The sequence below is a fragment of the Coregonus clupeaformis genome, chromosome 21, assembly GCF_020615455.1.
Source record: "Coregonus clupeaformis isolate EN_2021a chromosome 21, ASM2061545v1, whole genome shotgun sequence".
NCBI classification, from domain to species: Eukaryota; Metazoa; Chordata; class Actinopteri; order Salmoniformes; family Salmonidae; genus Coregonus; species Coregonus clupeaformis.
Window position 1 is genome coordinate 15658630 of NC_059212.1, and position 18960 is coordinate 15677589.

The following is an 18960-nucleotide window of genomic DNA, read 5'->3' on the forward strand; positions in this document are numbered from 1 at the left end:
AAGCCGATTGAGGAGGCAGGTAGGAGGCCCTTCTCATGGCTAAAGCCTACTCTTCCTTCTGTCTGACATCAACCAGCAGGAGTGATCTATGCCCAGCGCGCCTAACACGCCTAATACCCCTACTCCTTCATATAATGGCACAGAGCGGTATTCTCTTTCTGCGGCTGTGAGGGCGAGCATGTGTGTGTGTGTGTATGTGAGAAGGGAGGCAGGGAGTTTCAACATAGTTACAGCGATGAATCAATCTCCTAAGTAGTCATGCTTCTGGCTTCACCACTTAGGGAACGATCCCCCGTCTATCTTCATGCCGATCCCCCGTCTATCTACACGGCCAAAAAAATGAATCAACCTCACTATTCCTAAACCCCTACACCGTTTTCCTTATGGACACAAGGCTTTCCCTCCCTAACCCTCAGACAGTCACTGTGTTTACATCTCTCAGTCTGTCTGTCTGCCACACAGACGGATCATAATGACGCTGCCACAGAGGATGTACTGATGATGAATTCATCCCCCCACTCTGCACACACACACATTTATCCTGGGTACACACACCTTCATCCGGGAGAGAGAGGGAGGGAGGGATCGGACCAGATACGTGATCACAGTGCACCGATGAGCACAGATCAGGTCTACGTCCCAAATGGGACCTTATTCCCTTCATAGTGCAGTACTTTTCCATTGGCCGTGGTCAAAAGCAGTGCACTATGTAGGGAATAGGGTGCCATTTGGGACGCAGCGAGATCAATACATCTCAAGCTGCTCTGATTATGCACCAGTTCAGTTCTCCAACAGCAGGCTGATATTCAATATGTGGCTAGAGCAGCTCTATGATAGCTGAGCAATGAAGCATTTAGCCTGCCGGGCAGGCAGGGCAGCCCTCCCAAGAGGAGACAGTCAGTGGAGAAGAGTGTGTGTGTGTGTGTGTGTGTGTGTGTGTGTGTGTGTGTGTGGCTACGGGTGTTAAGAGGAAGTAATCATGTGTGGATTTATAAAACACTTGCTACGCTCGTACTACTATGCCCTTCACAGGAAGTCAATGATGATGATGGCGGCTGAGGGAGAATAAGAAATGGAGCCGTTTGGTTGCTTTGTTGAAACCAAAACATTCATTTATCTCAGTCAGAGTGAGCAGTGCTGGGGAAAGGAAACAGCCAAATGAGATGTGAGGAAGGAGTGAGAAGGAAGAGACAGAGAGATTGTGATGGAAGGCAGTGGCAGACTGCAGTTTGCAGTTTCCGACCCGTGGCCACGTTTAAGATAGGGTTGGGGGAAACTGAAGCAACTGAGCCAAAATGGGGAGCAAGAGGAGGAATATGCCAGACATGCAGAAACAAGCAATCAACCACAATCCCCCTCTCTCTCTCCACTAGCTGTGCTGCTCTGACCCCAATTACCCATTCAGGGGCCAGCCCTGCTTCTGGGCGCCACTTGTCGGCGAATATGGATGAGGACATGGAGATGAGGGAATTAGAGAGGCTGGCCTTTACCATGCACAGATTATTCACATTTATCTGGTGTTTGGTAGGGAGGCTAGGGAAACTGCCTGTGTTTCTACTACACTAGGAGGTCTGCCGGCCTGTTGCTTCTCACCAGGCCTAGTGTGTGTGAGTGTGTGTGTGTGTGTGTGTGTGTGAGTGTGTGTGTGTGTGTCAACACTACTGGAGGATGGTAGAGCAGCAGCTAGGCAAACAATTACACATGATTAGGTTGTAATGAATTGGGGAGGTAGGTGGCTAGGTACAGCAGCTAGATAGCAGAAGGGGGGGAGGTAGTGTGTGTGGTGATATTAGGATTCCTGCGTGGTGCTGTGTGTCTGGCCCAGATGGAGCACACAGCTACAGAGAGGGGATCAATACGGTGGGACTCTCCTGTGATCAGACCAGGGGACAAAGTGAGGCTTCGCTAGATTCACCGCAGGAGGAAAAACGACCACACAAAATGCATCATTTATGACATAACTGGCCAAGTGTAGGAAGGAAAGAGAAACTCATCTGAGAGTAATAGAAACGTGACATGAGAGGAATGGGGGAGGCAGTGGTTAGATTTCAGCCTGGGCAGGTGTGTGTGTACTGAGAAGAGAGGATGGGGGGGATGATTCTTACTTCTCTATTTCGCTGTTTTTACAGGTCCGGGGCGCGTTGGAGGATGAGCAGGCGGCGTTGGGCTCCTGAGGCAGCTGCTGCTTGCTGCTCTCCCCGTTGCTCGTAGAGGGCATCTCTGCAGAGAGAGAGACGGGGAGCTATTAGCACCAACCTCAACATTAATCAATACGGTCGAAAGATTTCAACAAGGTAACCAAAAATATAGAGGATGACATCTTGTTTCAAGCCTTAACTCACCATCACTGGCCCATTTGGAGAACTCTGGCGTTATTCTGTTGGATGGCATTCCACCACTGGAAGAGCAGAAACAAACATAATACTATGTCATGAGAAGGAGCTCAACGCCACAGACAGGAAGTCGTCAATAGAGTAGAGTTGACTAGCATATAGTAGAGTGGTATGAGTGAGAACCTACTTCAACACTGCGCCGCGTAGGGCTTCCCGTTCTTTGGCTTCTCCTTGGTCCTCTCCGGAGCAGGGAATGATGTCTGCCTCAGTGTACTGGGCCTTGCCGTACTCCAGTGTGTCGTCTCCATCCACGTCAAGGTCGGCGTCGCTGTCGTGGTTCTCCTTCGTGCTGCACATGGCAAAGCCTGTTCCTGAGGAGAGGCAGGGAGGCGAGAGAGGAGGGAGTCAGTGTCTTTCAGACCATGCAACCTTTGTCAATGTTGAGGAGGAAAATAACCATTTGTGTAAATAGTGTATATACCAGGGGTACTCAACTTCTATTTGGGAAGATCCGGTCACACAAATTTCCTAGGTGGCAAAGGTCTGGAAGGATATTGTCATGGATCGGTGTAGTAACAAACCCCCATCTCGCAACCAATGCGACCCCACACTGTTCAAACTCTACACAGCCCTCTTGTTGGTGGAGAGAACATTTTGCAGTTTTAAAAAGGTCATTTCCTGCAATTCTACACATTTTGCCATATCTTATGTGTGTTCATATGACACCGGAGTGACTCAACAAAATCAAATGCAGGCCCCCGGGCACGTAATCTGGCCATGATAACTACAGGATTTAGATAGCCTAACTTACCTAACACAGGCTAGTAGTTGATAAACTGGACATTTCTGACAGGTTATAAAAAGTATTTATTACATTTACATTTACATTTTAGTCATTTAGCAGACGCTCTTATCCAGAGCGACTTACAGTTAGTGAGTGCATACCTTTTATAAAAAAAAATATATATATATATATATACTGGCCCCCCGTGGGAATCGAACCCAGAACCCTGGCGTTGCAAGTGCCATGCTCTACCAACTGAGCTACATGGGGCCCTGTTCTGGGTCCGGATGCGAACCGCCAGTTGAGTATGGCTGGTATATACTTCACAACCTCAAACATTCATTTCTGTAATTTCAGATGGGATGACATTGCAAACCAGGCCTCCAACAAACAGTAGCAAGCCTTTTCTCTAAGACCCTGTCTGCCTATCCCTCTCTCTACACATGTAGACCAGCAGGTTACGAAAGATCTGAGTTTGTCTATTAAACCTGCTGCTAAAGCAGACTGATTGAAATGGACATGTTGAGATGCTGCTATCTCGCCCTCCTTTCCTGTGAAGTGTTGTTGGCCAGGTGAGGCTGTCAGCTGCAGACTGGGGGAGAGAGGGAGGGAGTTTAGGGGGTTGTGTCAGCTGTCTGTCAGCTGCCAGTGGCTGGTTATCTGGTTATGGGAGCGTGGCGGTCTGGGAGTGGGCTGACTGACTGGCGGTAGGGTCTGACTGGCACCTCTAGAAACCATGTGATGAGCGGCTCCCCAGACAAACTCCTGCTGCGCTCTGACTGGCCCTTTCAGCTCCACTTAGGGCCCTGCCTGTGCTACCCTTGAGACACACACAGTGCTGGGGGCTGATTGAGTGGGCCGAGTCTCCCACTCGTCTAGGGCTGGACACTGATAGCTGACTCATGTCAGGACAGGAGATGGTACAGTGGTGGAGTACAGACAGACTCAGCTGTTAAGGATAAAAAATGGCATGGGCTCATACAAAGACAAAGGTAGAGCCATGGATAGAGGTTCTAAGGCCAACCTACTACATAGACCCAGAAGGCAGGCAGCCTCTTCCCCTCTCTCCGTGGAGGCTGGAGGAAGCTGTGCTAAGGCACTGGAGCGGCTGCTGGAGAAGAGAGGGTAAAAACCATGTCCCTGCCTGCCATCAAGGCTAACCATTTTTTACAATGCGCCCATGCTTTTCAGTGATCATATATACTGAACAAATATAAAATGCAACATGAACCAATTAGGCCCTAATCTATGGATTTCACATGACTAGGCAGGGGTGCAGCCATGGGTGGGCCTGGGGGGGCATATGCCCACCTACTGGGAAGCCAGGCCCAGCCAATCAAAATGAGTTTTTCCCCACAAAAGGGCTTTATTACAGACAGAAATACTCCTCAGAACCCCCCCCCTCCCCCCTGTCAGGTGGATGGATTATATTGGCAAAGGAAAAATGCTCACTAACATGGATGTAAAAAAAAACTGCAAAAGATGTGAGAGAAATAAGCTTTCTGTACGTATGGAAAATGTCTGCGATTTTTTTATTTCAGCTCATGAAACATGGGACCAACACTTTACATGTTGCGTTTATATTTTTGTTCAGTGTAAAAGGGACCTTTTGAGTTTATTTCATCCCTGTAGCTGGGTGGAGCATATATATGAACAATGGCTGTGGTGCACAAATATGTCTGTATAGCTGCTGGTGGCAGTGACAGTAGTACTAGACAGCTGAGGGGACCAGTGGGCAGCATGGGAGCCTGTCCTATCCAGATAGACCACCACCATTCAGGGACCTTGAGATTATTTAAATAGTATCTGCCCACTGGTCCCCTCAGCTGTCTAGTACTACTGTCTCTGCCACAAGCAGCTAAACAGACATATTTGTGCACCACAGCCATTGTTCAGATATATTCCACGTAGCCACAGGAATCAAATAAAACTTAAAAGGTCCCTTTTATATGATCACTAAAAAGCATGGGCACATTGTAAAAAGGGTTAGCCTTGATGGCAGGCAGGGACATGGTTTTTACCCTCTCTTCTCCAGCAGCAGCTCCAGTGCCTTAGCACAGCTTCCTCCAGCCTCCACGGAGAGAGGGGAAGAGGCTGCCTGCCTTCTGGGTCTCTGTAGTGGTGGAGGGTTGGAAGGAACCAGAAATCACTGTTATTTCAATCAATTGATCAGGGTATTGATACTGCGGCTAGTTAGCGATGCATGGCTGAAGCCAGGAGATGGGAAGGGATGGGAGAGATAGCACAGCATTGATTTTTAGAAGACTGTGGTGTTGTGGTGGCTAAAGAGAATGGTTCTAGATGCTTTCACTGTCCCCAACCCCCAACCGTGTTGGGGCCACAGTGGTTCTAAGAAGAGGGCTTTCCAGAGTTCAGTTTTACTAGATGGGATTAGCATTAAACCCAGTGGGACATGGATAAATATTCCCCTTAAATATACTCTCCCCAACTGGAACTGACAGAGATGGGCAGACTACTACAGCTGCATTCGATCCAGTTCAATCTTAATTCACCACAGCGGTAAGTGTGGAAGAGGACTATAAAGACTAGTAGGGAAAACAAGATCCCCATCACACTGATAGCTGACTGATAGAAACTAAAACGAAGGGATGCTATAAAAGCAGGTGGCATGTAGCCTAACCATCCAGCCGAAATTGGATTGTCCAAAGTCTAAGCGTCAGACCCTGTTGTTGTCCCATGAGCAGACGAGAGGACTACAGCAGTCTTAAGTCATGGGCTGCGTCCCAAATGGCACCCTATTTCCTATTTAGTGCACTACTTCTGAGCAGAGCCCTACGGGCCCTGGTCAAAAGTAATGCATCAAATAGGGAATAGGGTGCTGTTTGGGACTCAGCCATGTTGTTGGGCTGGCCAGCATGGTCTGGTCCTGCTGCTCAGCCCTTATCTCTCCCTTTAACCAGTCTTGGCAGGCAATCTAATCTCCCCTGAAAAGGTCAGCAGCATATATATATATATATATAACACATATATCTCTCTCGCTCTCTCTCATCGACTTGAACATGTAAAATACATGTGTTCTTGCCTGTGTAACATGGACCTGACTGTGACACGGCACACCTATCTCCATATACCACCTATTACCGCAGAGACAGAGTCAGTGACAACGTTAGGTTTCTGAGCTGTGAGTAGCGAGGGAGGGTCAAGGGGCCAATCAACATAAGAGACAGCCTGACCAACAACACCCGGTTGCCATGGCACTGATAGCCCTTATCAGCCCTCCCCAGTCGGCTCTGGTTGAAGGCTGTCATATCTCACTGGCATTTACAGGACCCGTCTGGAGAGATGAGGGGACAGAGATGGAAGCCCATTTACAAAGGAGAAAGCACCGCCTTATATACCGGTGCCATCTCCAGTCAGCAGGCCCAAATCCTCTCTCCCTGGATCAGCCCACTTAGCCTTGGTCTTCACTATCAGGCTGTTGGGATCAGATCTGACCTCCTTCATCAATACAGCAGCCTTTAGAGCTGTCTCCCAGGTCCTCATAAGCCATGTACACAGGAGGAACAGGGCCCCACACGTCTCAAGCAGAAAGTGATCCTGTTCGATTTTCCTCCCACCCTCTGCCTGTCTTCGACTTTTCTGTGCTGTTTAAAGGGCTTCCCTTTGCCTTTCCTCTCAAAGGGACAGAGGTGGCGGTGTTGGTGTCTCACAGAGGATAGCTTAGGCCTTTTATCCAATTGAAGCCCCTTGTCACCGTCTCTCCTCCCCGCATCAACCACCCCCCTGGGCTGGATGGATGGTGGATTCTGCCTGGCTGGACCCATTGAACCATGGTTGACTGCAGCAGAGCTTTCAAGGCAAATCCACCTTCTGAGCTTCTAGGGGGGGTTGCTTTCAAGTGGTATCACCAGGCTGGTTGGAGCAGCAGCAGCACCTCTGACTTTGACCAGCCCTTATCTGTGTCACATCACAACATCACAGGACGCCGGGCTATCACAGCCCGCCAGAAGGGGTCTACTGCTCATTAGATGAATGGACAGACAGCCTCCTGCTCAGGAGGTTCAGTCGAGAATTCAAATTGATCTGTAGGCCGTTGATATCAGTCTGTCTGGACAGGTTTGCGGCGAGAGAGATAGAGGAGCCAAAAGGCTCACGTCTTATTGGGCTTTGTAATGTAGTTTTACTCTGGATCGAATTTGGGGACTTGGGGGGTTTAGTGACTTTGCAAGGTTTAAAGAGGACCTTAAAGAAGAGGACTTCACTTTCCTGTGATCTATAGACACACACCACGAGGACCTGTGTCCAATTCATTTTTACAGCTCTCGCTAGCAATGAAGTAAGGCCTGTCTGTCGGACATGAAATAATGAACACTGACCTACAACCAAATCATACACTTGTCCAATTAAGCGGACTACACTAGTTATTGATCACAGACCAATGGCCTACTAAATATTCACCAATCATGTACGTGAGCACATAGCGGTTAGGTTGGATTAAATTTATTACAGCATCTAAATCACTAAACTAGATCTATCTGGTTGCTTGATCGCCTACGTTTAAAAGTTCACTATTGGAGAAAAAGAAATTAAAATAGACAATTTATTGAGCAATGTAATCAATAGCCCATTGACGTCTTGTTGTCAACGATTACTGATAATGGATTATGTATTGAATTCTAGCCCTTCCTATTGATGACGTGAGCTTAGCTAAGATATGTTTCAGAGGGAGAGAGAGATATAGCGAGAGGGAGATGGAATGTGAGAAAGAAAGAGTGAGAGAAAAATAAATGGAGAGAACATGAGAGAGAGAGTAGTCTGTTCCCTAGTGGGCAGCTTTGTGTCCATTGCTATAATTGCATTGCTGGGCTGAGGGGAACCCAAAGGGTCACTGGCCCATTTCCCTTCCACACACCACTCCTCACCGGTTCAGACAGGTCAATTGCACAGCTAAATGTGTTTTCCTTTCTCTCCTAAAGGGGCCAGGGCCAGACTGGGCTGACCCCTGCCTGGACCGGGGCTACATGCCCTCACACTGCAGCTGGAGCCAGAGGGCACATCCCAAATGGCACCCTATTCACTATTTAGTGCACTATGGGCCCTGGTCAAAGGTAATGCACTAAATGGGGAATAGGGCGTAATTTGGCACATAAACCTAGAGCTGTCCACCCTGTAATCGTGGCACATAAACCTAGAGCTGTCCACCCTGTAATCGTGGCACATAAACCTAGAGCTGTCCACCCTGTAATCGTGGCACGTAAACCTAGAGCTGTCCACCCTGTAATCGTGGCACGTAAACCTAGAGCTGTCCACCCTGTAATCGTGGCACGTAAACCTAGAGTTGTCCACCCTGTAATCGTGGCACGTAAACCTAGAGCTGTCCACCCTGTAATCGTGGCACGTAAACCTAGAGCTGTCCACCCTGTAATCGTGGGCATGGTAGGCATGTTAGCCTCTGCACCCTGTTAAGTCCTTTTAAAAGGCAATGATACACCGCCTCACCCTGTTGTTGTTACTGAGGGGGCTTGGGACTAGCAGGGAATGACGTTTAGATTGAGTGCTGTGGTGGAAAGCATTTGGTGCACTGGGTTTCCAGACTCTTATACTTTCAGCTACCCTAAATATTTAGTTGATTCTCAAATGTTACATAAATGTTTTGAACCAAAGTAGACTAATTTATTTTCTTAGTGTGAAAAATAGGGTTGCGTCCCAAATGGCACCCTATTCCCTTTATAGTGCACTACTTTTGACCAGGGCCCATAGGTGTATAGTGTCACTGTATAGTGTACCTCTGAAGCCTCCTTCCAGCAGGGTGGTAGCTCTGACCCTCTTCTGGCCGCACCACTCGTACTCCTCGAAGCGGGTCCCGTTCTCTCCGTCCATGTCTGCAGAGTCATCCTCAGCAAACGCACCCTCCCTCTGAGAGAACAAAGACACAGTCAACACTGAACCAGACACAGGGTAGGGCTGAGTGCGGAAAAATACATGTTCTCCTATGTCAGAATTTGGAACTATTCGCATAATCAAAATGATCAACCAAAAACTATTCCAAGTATACCATATCACCAAAATGCTTATCAACTTATCAATACTTGTTAAATATTTCTTATTAATACAAAACTAGTTGTGATGTACAATAGGTGATAGAACTACAACTAATGGATCTGTGAAATTTGGAAAAAACATCACCAAAATAGGGGGGCGAGTGCAGCATCATGACCAACGTTATAGAAAGCATGATTTCTATAAATAAATACATTATATTCTGTGAGCTAAAGTGAGGTGTTACAGTGTGAGTGAGAATGAATCTTTGAGTTGGTCAGGAGGCCTCACTTGCCATCTATTCTATTTAGGAACCAGAGATTCAGAGGAGGAAGAAGATTTTCCTACAGGAGAGAGACAACTAAAAGAAGAGCTTGTCAGACAGTGAGGGAAAAAAGTATTTGATCCCCTGCTGATTTTGTATGTTTGCCCAGCTGACAAATAAATGATCAGTGAGAGACAGAATAACAACAAAAAAATCCAGAAAAACGCATGTCAAAACTGTTATAAATTGATTTGCATTTTAATGAGGGAAATAACTATTTGACCCCTCTGCAAAACATGACTTAGTACTTGGTGGCAAAACCCTTGTTGGCAATCACAGAGGTCAGACATTTCTTGTAGTTGGCCACCAGGTTTGCACACATCTCAGGAGGGATTTTGTCCCACTCCTCTTTGCAGATCTTCTCCAAGTCATTAAGGTTTCGAGGCTGACGTTTGGCAACTCGAACCTTCAGCTCCCTCCACAGATGTTCTATGGGATTAAGGTCTGGAGACTGGCTAGGCCACTCCAGGACCTTAATGTGCTTCTTCTTGAGCCACTCCTTTGTTGCCTTGGCTGTGTGTTTTGGGTCATTGTCATGCTGGAATACCCATCCACGACCCATTTTCAATGCCCTGGCTGAGGGAAGGAGGTTCTCACCCAAGATTTGACGGTAAATGGCCCCGTCCATCATCCCTTTGATGCGGTGAAGTTGTCCTGTCCCCTTAGCAGAAAAACACCCCCAAACCATAATGTTTCCACCTCCATGTTTGACGGTGGGGATGGTGTTCTTGGGGTCATAGGCAGCATTCCTCCTCCTCCAAACACAGCGAGTTGAGTTGATGCCAAAGAGCTCTATTTTGGTCTCATCTGACCACAACACTTTCACCCAGTTCTCCTCTGAATCATTCAGATGTTCATTGGCAAACTTCAGACGGCCCTGTATATGTGCTTTCTTGAGCAGGGGGACCTTGCGGGCGCTGCAGGATTTCAGTCCTTCACGGCGTAGTGTGTTACCAATTGTTTTCTTGGTGACTATGGTCCCACCTGCCTTGAGATCATTGACAAGATCCTCCCGTGTAGTTCTCATGATCATTGCAACTCCACGAGGTGAGATCTTGCATGGAGCCCCAGGCCGAGGGAAATAGACAGTTATTTTGTGTTTCTTCCATTTGTGAATAATCGCACCAACTGTTGTCACCTTCTCACCAAGCTGCTTGGCGATGGTCTTGTAGCCCATTCCAGCCTTGTGTAGGTCTACAATCTTGTCCCTGACATCCTTGGAGAGCTCTTTGGTCTTGGCCATGGTGGAGAGTTTGGAATCTGATTGATTTATTGCTTCTGTGGACAGGTGTCTTTTATACAGGTAACAAACTGAGATTAGGAGCGCTCCCTTTAAGAGTGTGCGCCTAATCTCAGCTTGTTACCTGTATAAAAAACACCTGGGAGCCAGAAATCTTTTTGATTGAGAGGGGGTCAAATACTTATTTCCCTCATTAAAATCCAAATCAATTTATAACATTTTTTACATGCGTTTTTCTGGATTTTGTTGTTGTTATTCTGTCTCTCACTGTTCAAATAAACCTACCATTAAAATTATAGACTGATCATTTCTTTGTCAGTGGGCAAACGTACAAAATCAGCAGTGGATCAAATACTTTTTTCCCTCACTGTATGTGTTCTGAGTCTATGTCATGTCTATGTAGTGTCTATGTAATGTCAGGTCCAGGGGAAAGAGAGGGAGCAGAGTGGATAGATACTAGATAGCGTGGTGGTGACCAGTGACTAGAGTGGTGACTGGTTGACTAGAGGCCTGAGGCTAAGGGGGAACGGGTACGGACGTGAGGCTACCTTGAACAGACATTGTTCCACATGCCTACTCATCTCCTCCTCTGTCCCTGCCAGCGGCGCGCTGCACAGTGGACATACCTGCCCATCCTCTGGCTTCCGGCGCTTCATCTTCCCAATCCGGGCTGAAACACAAAGAAACAGAGGAAGAGGTGGTTAGAAACATGGGGAAATACATGGAAATCTGGGACTTGTTTTTGTATTTCTCTTTTTTAAGTTGCGTCCTGAAATATCACATTGATTGGTTAAAAAAAGTCAATTGACTTCAGCAGACAGCAATGTGGCTACAATGACATGATTGGTTGAAATGCAGCAAAAGAGGACTCAATCCAAAAAACAGAATGAACCAAATGTTCTTGATTAGAATCTGATATGAGTTATTTGATAATATTAAACCCTCTGTCAGTGTGGATAACCAGGCTCATAGCAGGCAATACAGCCCAGCAGAATGCCTCAAAACCAGGCTCTTTTAATATGGCAACCGGTATTGAATTTGACATGGACCAAAAACACACAGTAAATTCATGGTAGCCTTTTGGGAGTTTTCTACCTCCTCTGTCCTCCAGCTGTGTGCTGTGTGTCTCTCTCCTCTTCTGGGCAAAAGAGCAGCAGTGAACGCTATTGGCATTCACAACATGTCAGAGAAGTTTGCTGCCTCGCTGGGAATAACGCGGGTCAGCGGAGTGGAGGGGAATCGATGTGCCCCAGGTCTCCCAGACGATGCCACAGCGTTTAGCCTGGTACCAGAAGATCAGGAATTACAACAGCGGGCAGGGAGGCCGCCATGACAACCATCCTCAGTGCCACAACTACTCTAACGTCACGAGACTACCCGCTAATGTTAGGCCTATAATACAGTGCCATGACAAAGAGAGGGGGCAATCTACTCTCTTCATGGGAACACTGTTTTAGGAGAACCATCCCCAGTGCCACAACTATGGTCTACTACCCCTACATGTTATAACACATTGACAGGACATAGAGAGAGGGCAATCTATTCTCTTAATAGGTCCAAACAGTGTTTTAGGAGGATGCCTAAACCTAGAGAAGGTTCCTCATCTTTCTCCAGGATGATAGGTAAAGATGGTCTACTATAGGTCTAGGTCACGTGACTGAACTGAACACTCCTTCCACGTCTCTCTCTCTAGTCTACGACCCCCCCCACCACGCGCATAATTAGAAATTTAACACAGCAGAACAGCAGCCATTGCGCCGTAAGTCTTTGTCGACTTTTCTTAACTGCAAATGGCGTGCGGGGACATTAATTTTTAGGTGGCTGTGATTTGCGAAAGGGGCCAAGGGGGACCTGAGGAGGGATGGCGAGAGGAGGAGGAGGGACAATGCGCCATAACTCCAGGGAGATTGGGAAAGCTCCTCATAATCTCTCTCCCAGGCCAGGGAACGGGTGATGGTAATCGAGGAGGGCGTCATTAAACGCAGAGAGAAAGGGACGATTAATTAGGCACGGCACAAGCCCCCCCCCCCAAAAAAAAAATCTTTCAGGTTCCACATGAGAGGTAATAGACATTAATGGAGGCCTGAGTTTAAACAAAGTCGGCACCGTTTCATTTCGTAGCAGCAGTGAGGCTGCTGCCGAGCCGAGGCTGGTGTACGCTAAATGTCAATGGAGGCAGGGAGGGAGACTGGGCCTGAAGTGAGCTAGCTCGGGGGTGTTGAGGAGGGGACTGGGGGCAGGCGCTTACCGTGGCGAATGCAGCAGGGGGCAAGGGGGGCTCCGTTGTGCAGTCCAAGGGGAGCACTTTTGACACTTTCCTTGGCGTAGCGCCTGCACCAGCAGAGGTCATCGACTGTTAACATATCAAGAAGGTCAAGGGTTAATAGATCCTCTGCTCGTGTAGGCGCTAGGTCAAGGGAAAATCAGGGAGGGATACACACAGGGGCAGCCAGGGCTCCCGACCCCCCCACCAGCCAGCCCTGCTATCACACTCAGTGGGTCAACAAGGGGCAGGCCTGGCTCTGTAGCTGTAATGTAGGCTACAACCTGGAGCTGGTCCACAGTGTGAATGGGCTGTCAGCAAGGGCTGTGTTCAACATGGTCCTCTGGCTATATTGAGCCATAATGTGTGATATAGATGACAGAGCCAAGATTTTGGCTATGCAGGGTAGAAATGTGTGGTCAGTCACACCTATCACAATCCAACCAAACACAGGTCAGATTGACATCTCACTCATGGCCACCCTGCCTGGTCAAGGTCCCACAGACTCAGACTCTCTCTGTCAGTTGATCCATCCAGACCTATGAATCTGTCCTCCCACTCTGAATATTAGGGTGACCAGACATCCCCAATTTCCGGGGACAGTCCCCATTGGTGGCCTGTCTCCGGCTATAGCTGTCCCTGATTAGCCCTCAGAAAGAATAAAGCAACTCGAAGATAAATTGAGGCTGATATTTCAATAATCAAACACAGTATCCAATCAGATTTGCATGTAAAAATGTCTGTCCCTGTACAAAACTTGTTTGCTACAGCAGCTTTGCTTTGGACCTAATGAGAATGTTTGATCAGTGATACATTGTAACCGCATGAACAACTACGGCCATGGCCATAAAGTGCATCCAACAGCATAGGCTACCAAACTTGGGTGATTCTAAAATTACTAGATAAGCTAGGATTACGAAAACTGTGGCGGAGTAATACATTTCTGTTTTCATTTATTAAAAAGTATTTTAAAGGGCTATAGTAAAAATTGGTAGTTCCATACAATGTATACATTTTTGGTGCAGCTACATAACTGAATAAAATGATTTAAATTTCCAAAATCTGGTCACCATACTGAAGATGCACATGCGCCTCACCAGTTGCTGCTTCAACATGTATTGACAATTCCACCAACTGTAATACAGGTGATATTTGGTTGAGCAACCTTCATTTTCAGTAGTGTATTGAAAAAGTATAAAATAAAACTGTTTAGGCTACTTAATAAATATGAATAGAATATTATTTGATAGGGAAATATCTTGTTTTAGGAAATAACCTAAATAGACATGATTTAATCATGTCACAAGCCGATAGTGGCATTATTTCAGAACATTACTGCACAATTTCACCAAGACAATGAAGCTAGGCTCTAATCATGTCATTGCATACAAGTGGGTTTTGTGATGTTGCAGATGATGAGATCATGATATCTTCATTAATATATATATTAATATATATGCTGTAATTCTACAGGATGTTGTACCAGAAATGCTGTTAGAAATAAATAAGTTGCCTTATGAAAAACATAAACGTGTAAGATGCTTATGAAAAGTATTGAACTTTCAAAAGAAAAATGAAATGTATACATACCATTCAATCGGGTTTGCCTATTTGCCCGCACTCGTAAAAATGTCTGCAGGTAGGAAGAAAGGAATCACACAAAATATGCATTAGATATGGACCTTTGAATTTATAATGTTCATAGATACATTAGTAGCAGTGCATGGATGGATTGCTTTGGATTCTACAGTGTGCCCTGCAAGCTACATCTTGATAGTAAACAAAAACCTACTTCTCTTTTGGGCTGTATCGTGTCTTCCATAACAGGGTCGTCAAGTTTTGTTCAAAGCCTTTTCAAGCCGACAAACTCACTTGTTCACGTCTATCATTTAGGTCTCCCGGTACTAGACCGCACCATTAATACAATTTTGTATCAATAATTTTATGAGGATGCCAAAGGATTGAATGTGCCGCCTACAAAGCCGCTCTGTTCATCGACGTCGCCATCTTGGCTTGGCGCGTGTCATGTGACCAACACAGGAGTGAAAGTTCAGAGGACGTCCGGTGTCGTACCACCGTTTGACACTAGGGAGCAGCAATAAGTAATATAGTGGCTGGCTTCAATGGAAGTTGACTTGATATGAGATTTCAAGATTTATTCAAGTTTGTCAAGTAACTTGTAGGGTAAACAAGTTGTATGCATCATATCTAAACTTAGTTTTTTGCAGTCAATACAAATAGTATAAACTTTTTATTTCATTTTCTGAAAATGAGTGTTTCCTTATTTTGTACAATCTCATCATATCAAAGTGACATAAGAAATAGGCTATGAATTATCTCCATCTAAACTTGTCTGAAACTGACAGGCATGATCAGTGATTGTGAATACCACTAAGATATGGGTTAAGTGGGACCACCTATCTTTCTTCTCCCTTCTCTTCCAGAGTGTGTAGGCTATGTGCTGACACTAGCAGGGCCAGTCAGGGCAATGGATGAATGTCCACTCATCGACACGGGCACAGAATGTGGTCAAAAATTCAAATTCCTGCCGAGTGGTCGTCCATCATATACCAGACAGGCCTCTTACACTGATACTTAAGTCATGCTCATATCCAACCTGCACCATGATGATCCACTATGGCTGCTTCCCAAATGACACGCTATTCCCTATTTAGTGCACTACTTTTGACCAGGGGTCATAGTGCTCTGCTGAAATATAAAGTACCTGACAGGGAATAGGGTGCCTTTTGGGACGCATGCTATCTAAACGGCTTACACAATTACATGATGAGGAATAATAACAAAAATCTAAAATGTCAGGGGGGTTGGGGTCTCCATTTACTTAATCATTTGTATGAAATGATTTCAGCAGCAATTTTACTAATGAAAATATATACTTTAACCACACTGCCCCTTTAATAGGCCTGTCAATGTATGGATATGATGTCCTACACTAATAGTTCTCACTTTATGGTATAAGGAAGAAAACCACTTAACCCAAATAATAGATCATTGGCATATGAGTTTGAAATACTAAACTTTGAGAGAAAAAAAGTACGGTATATAAGCTACATTATAATTATAGATTCGGTTAAAACACTGTGCTGTATGAGTAAGTTAAATCCTAACTAATCTACTGTACGGCCACATCCCAAATAGCACCCTATTCCCTATATACTGTAGTGCACTACTTTTTACCTGGGCCCATTGGGGTCTGATCAAAAGTAAGGCACTGTGTAGGGAGTATAGTGTCATTTAGGACGCACACTGTAGTGGTGAGGCCTCCAGCAGAATGAGGTGGAAAACATGTCAAGGATGCTGTAGACCAGAAGAGATACCATCCAGGCTTAGGGAGCATAAGAGCTTGAGGTAAACTATGGATGATTACCTATCTGAACAGGGAAACACATTACAGCCTGGACAAATCTTTACCAGAGATAGTCGGAGGATAGAGGGGTGCCTTCCCAAATGGCACCCTATTCCCTATATAGTGTACTACTTTTGACAAGGGCCCATAGGGATCTGGTCAAAAGTAGTGCACTATATAGGAAATAGGGAGCCATTTGGGACACAAGCAGGTAGGATAGAGGTAGGCGGCTTGGCTGATTCCTGATGGAGACTAGGACCTCTATTGACTCCCTGATCCACTCCATGATAGCGAGATGATTGGCTGAGTCAATGTTGTGTGTTCAACACTAAAACAACAAATTATTACCTTGTCGTCTTTCACCATCGCCGCGGTGACACCTGTGAGTTTGCCTAATGTTTAACCTCTCTAACAGAGAGCAGGGGACGTTTTTGCACATTGTCCATCCATTGCATTTCCTGTTATTTTACCAGGAGTATGTTTCATAGAGAGTTTAATTTTTCCTGTCATATGACAGGATATGATGATGGGATTATGATGCTAAATATGTGGGCCAAGAGCAGCATCCTGGTAGCGTCCCAAATGGCACCCTATTCCCTACATAGAGTACTACTTTTAACCAGGGCTCTGGTCAAAGTAGTGCACTAAATAGGGCATAGGGTGCCATTTGGAACATACCCCTTGTTTCTCCAGGCAGGGCACAGGGCAGGCAGCTCACCTGGTATCTGTCGGAGTGGTGGGCGTCTTCAGAGGAAAGAGGGGAGACCACTGGTGACTCTCCCTCGCGTTTGATGTGCACCGACAACAGCATGGACTGAGGAGAAAGAGCAAGACAGTTATTGTGAGAGGAAGAGAAGAGGTGAATGCTGCAGTGGAGGCAAGGAGGACACTCGCCAACATTACAGTCATCTAGAAACCTGCTCTGAGAGCCTCAGATGAGCCTCCAACATTACAGGCCTGTCCCACTGTCAAACTTAATTGAGTTAATTTCTCAAATGAACGAGGGGAAAGGGGGGGGAAGGGGAAATAGTGCTTACTTTACGGGGCATAGTTGACAGAGATCCAGCTCTTTACGAGGCTGCTATGAAATATTTGTATTTACAATGTGTCCCTATTAATCAAGGAGAGAGGAGAGAGCAGGGGCTTAAGTGGCCGACAACTATAATCTAATATTAATATGTGAGAAATGGCAGACCCCTAGTGCCGGGACAGTAAATTAAGCATTGTGCATGGCTTTTTATGCTTCGGGACTGCAAGGTCAGGTAACTGCTGTTTATTTGTGTGGCTTGAGCTTGGGGAATATTTGTGTGTTGTCTTTTATTAATTGTTGTAACTGGACTAGTTGCAAATGTGTCAATTAGCACAAGCCTCTGATATCAACTACTACTTGTAATTATACTTAAGTGTAATAGTGTGTTGACTAATATACAGATTGATGTCAGCGTTAGATACAGGAGGTGCCATGTTAGTTAGCTTCATCTCGCCTCGACGTCCAGTTGGCCCCGAGAATTAAGAGGCACAGGGCTGGCATGGAGTCGCTATGGCGATGGCGTGGTTGAGAGGGGGCGGGTGGCATGTGTGAAGCGGGAAAGGTTAATCCCCTTTAGAACCGGTAGGCTGGTCTAGAAGGTCTGAAGCAAGCCCCTGTGATCCTCAACCAGCTTCTTCATTTTTCAAATTTTACATTTTAGTCATTTAGCAGACGCTCTTATCCAGAGCGACTTACAGTTAGTGAGTGCATACATTTTTTAAATATATATTTTTCATACTGGTCCCCCTTGGGAAACGAACCCACAACTCTAGCGTTGCAAATGCCATGCTCTACCAACTGAGCTACACGGGACTACAGGGAATACTAAGTACCTACTGGGGAATGCTTAGTCACGCCTCGCTCAGATGGCCTGTTCTGTTCCCCTCACCCCAGTCCCTGTTCGTTCCCTGTTCCCTTACTCCCACTCTCCTCACCTAACCACGATTACTCTGGTTCCCCTAGCCCCTGTCTCTGACTCTCCCCTAGCCCCTGTCTCTGACTCTCCCCTAGCCCCTGTCTCTGACTCTCCCCTAGCCCCTGTCTCTGACTCTCCCGTAGCCCCTGTCTCTGACTCTTCCGTAGCCCCTATCTCTGACTCTCCCCTAGCCCCTGTCACTGACTCTCCCATAGCCCCTGTCTCTGACTCTCCCGTAGCCCTGTCTCTGACTCTCCCCTAGCCCCTGTCTCTGACTCTCCCCAAGCCCCTGTCTCTGACTCTCCCCAAGCCCCTGTCTCTGACTCTCCCCTAGCCCCTGTCTCTGACTCTCCCCTAGCTCCTGTCTCTGACTCTCCCCTAGCCCCTGTCTCTGACTCTCCCCTAGCTTCTGTCTGACTCTGAACCAGGCCCCACCAGAAGGTAGTAGTGAGAAACGGTGAGCCTGCAGACTTACATAATAATATGTAATATGTACTGTTACTACAGTACCACACCTCTGTCTCCAATCTCTTACAGAATATCTTATGTCAAGTGTTATTGAAGTGTTGTGGTTGCAGGTTCACCTGGTACAGCTAAAGGCTTTTCTTATGGGGTGTTGCTATAGGCCACCAAGTGCTAACAGTCAGTATCTAGATAATATGTGTGAAATGCTTGATAGTGTATGTGATGTAAACAGAGAGG

General features: G+C 46.4%; 1 protein-coding gene across 9 annotated transcripts in view; it reads right to left on the reverse strand.

Annotated features, from left to right (window-relative positions):
• The window catches only part of LOC121535225 (E3 ubiquitin-protein ligase RNF220), a 169958-nt gene that overhangs the window by 23085 nt on the left and 127913 nt on the right, over positions 1–18960 (reverse strand). For 3 of the 9 annotated variants that reach the window (XM_041842073.2, XM_041842077.2, XM_041842081.2), the window contains 8 exons: positions 17031–17126; positions 14536–14578; positions 12931–13035; positions 11231–11352; positions 8865–8994; positions 2521–2704; positions 2343–2398; positions 2106–2220 (listed from right to left, as the gene is read on the reverse strand). In XM_041842073.2, the coding sequence (XP_041698007.1) occupies positions 2106–2220; positions 2343–2398; positions 2521–2704; positions 8865–8994; positions 11231–11352; positions 12931–13035; positions 14536–14578; positions 17031–17126 (851 nt within the window). Of the gene's footprint in view, positions 1–2105; positions 2221–2342; positions 2399–2520; positions 2705–8864; positions 8995–11230; positions 11353–12930; positions 13036–14535; positions 14579–14737; positions 14970–17030; positions 17127–18960 lie in introns of those variants that run through there. The other 6 variants (XM_041842076.2, XM_041842080.2, XM_041842075.2 and 3 more) reach the window with 4 other exon arrangements.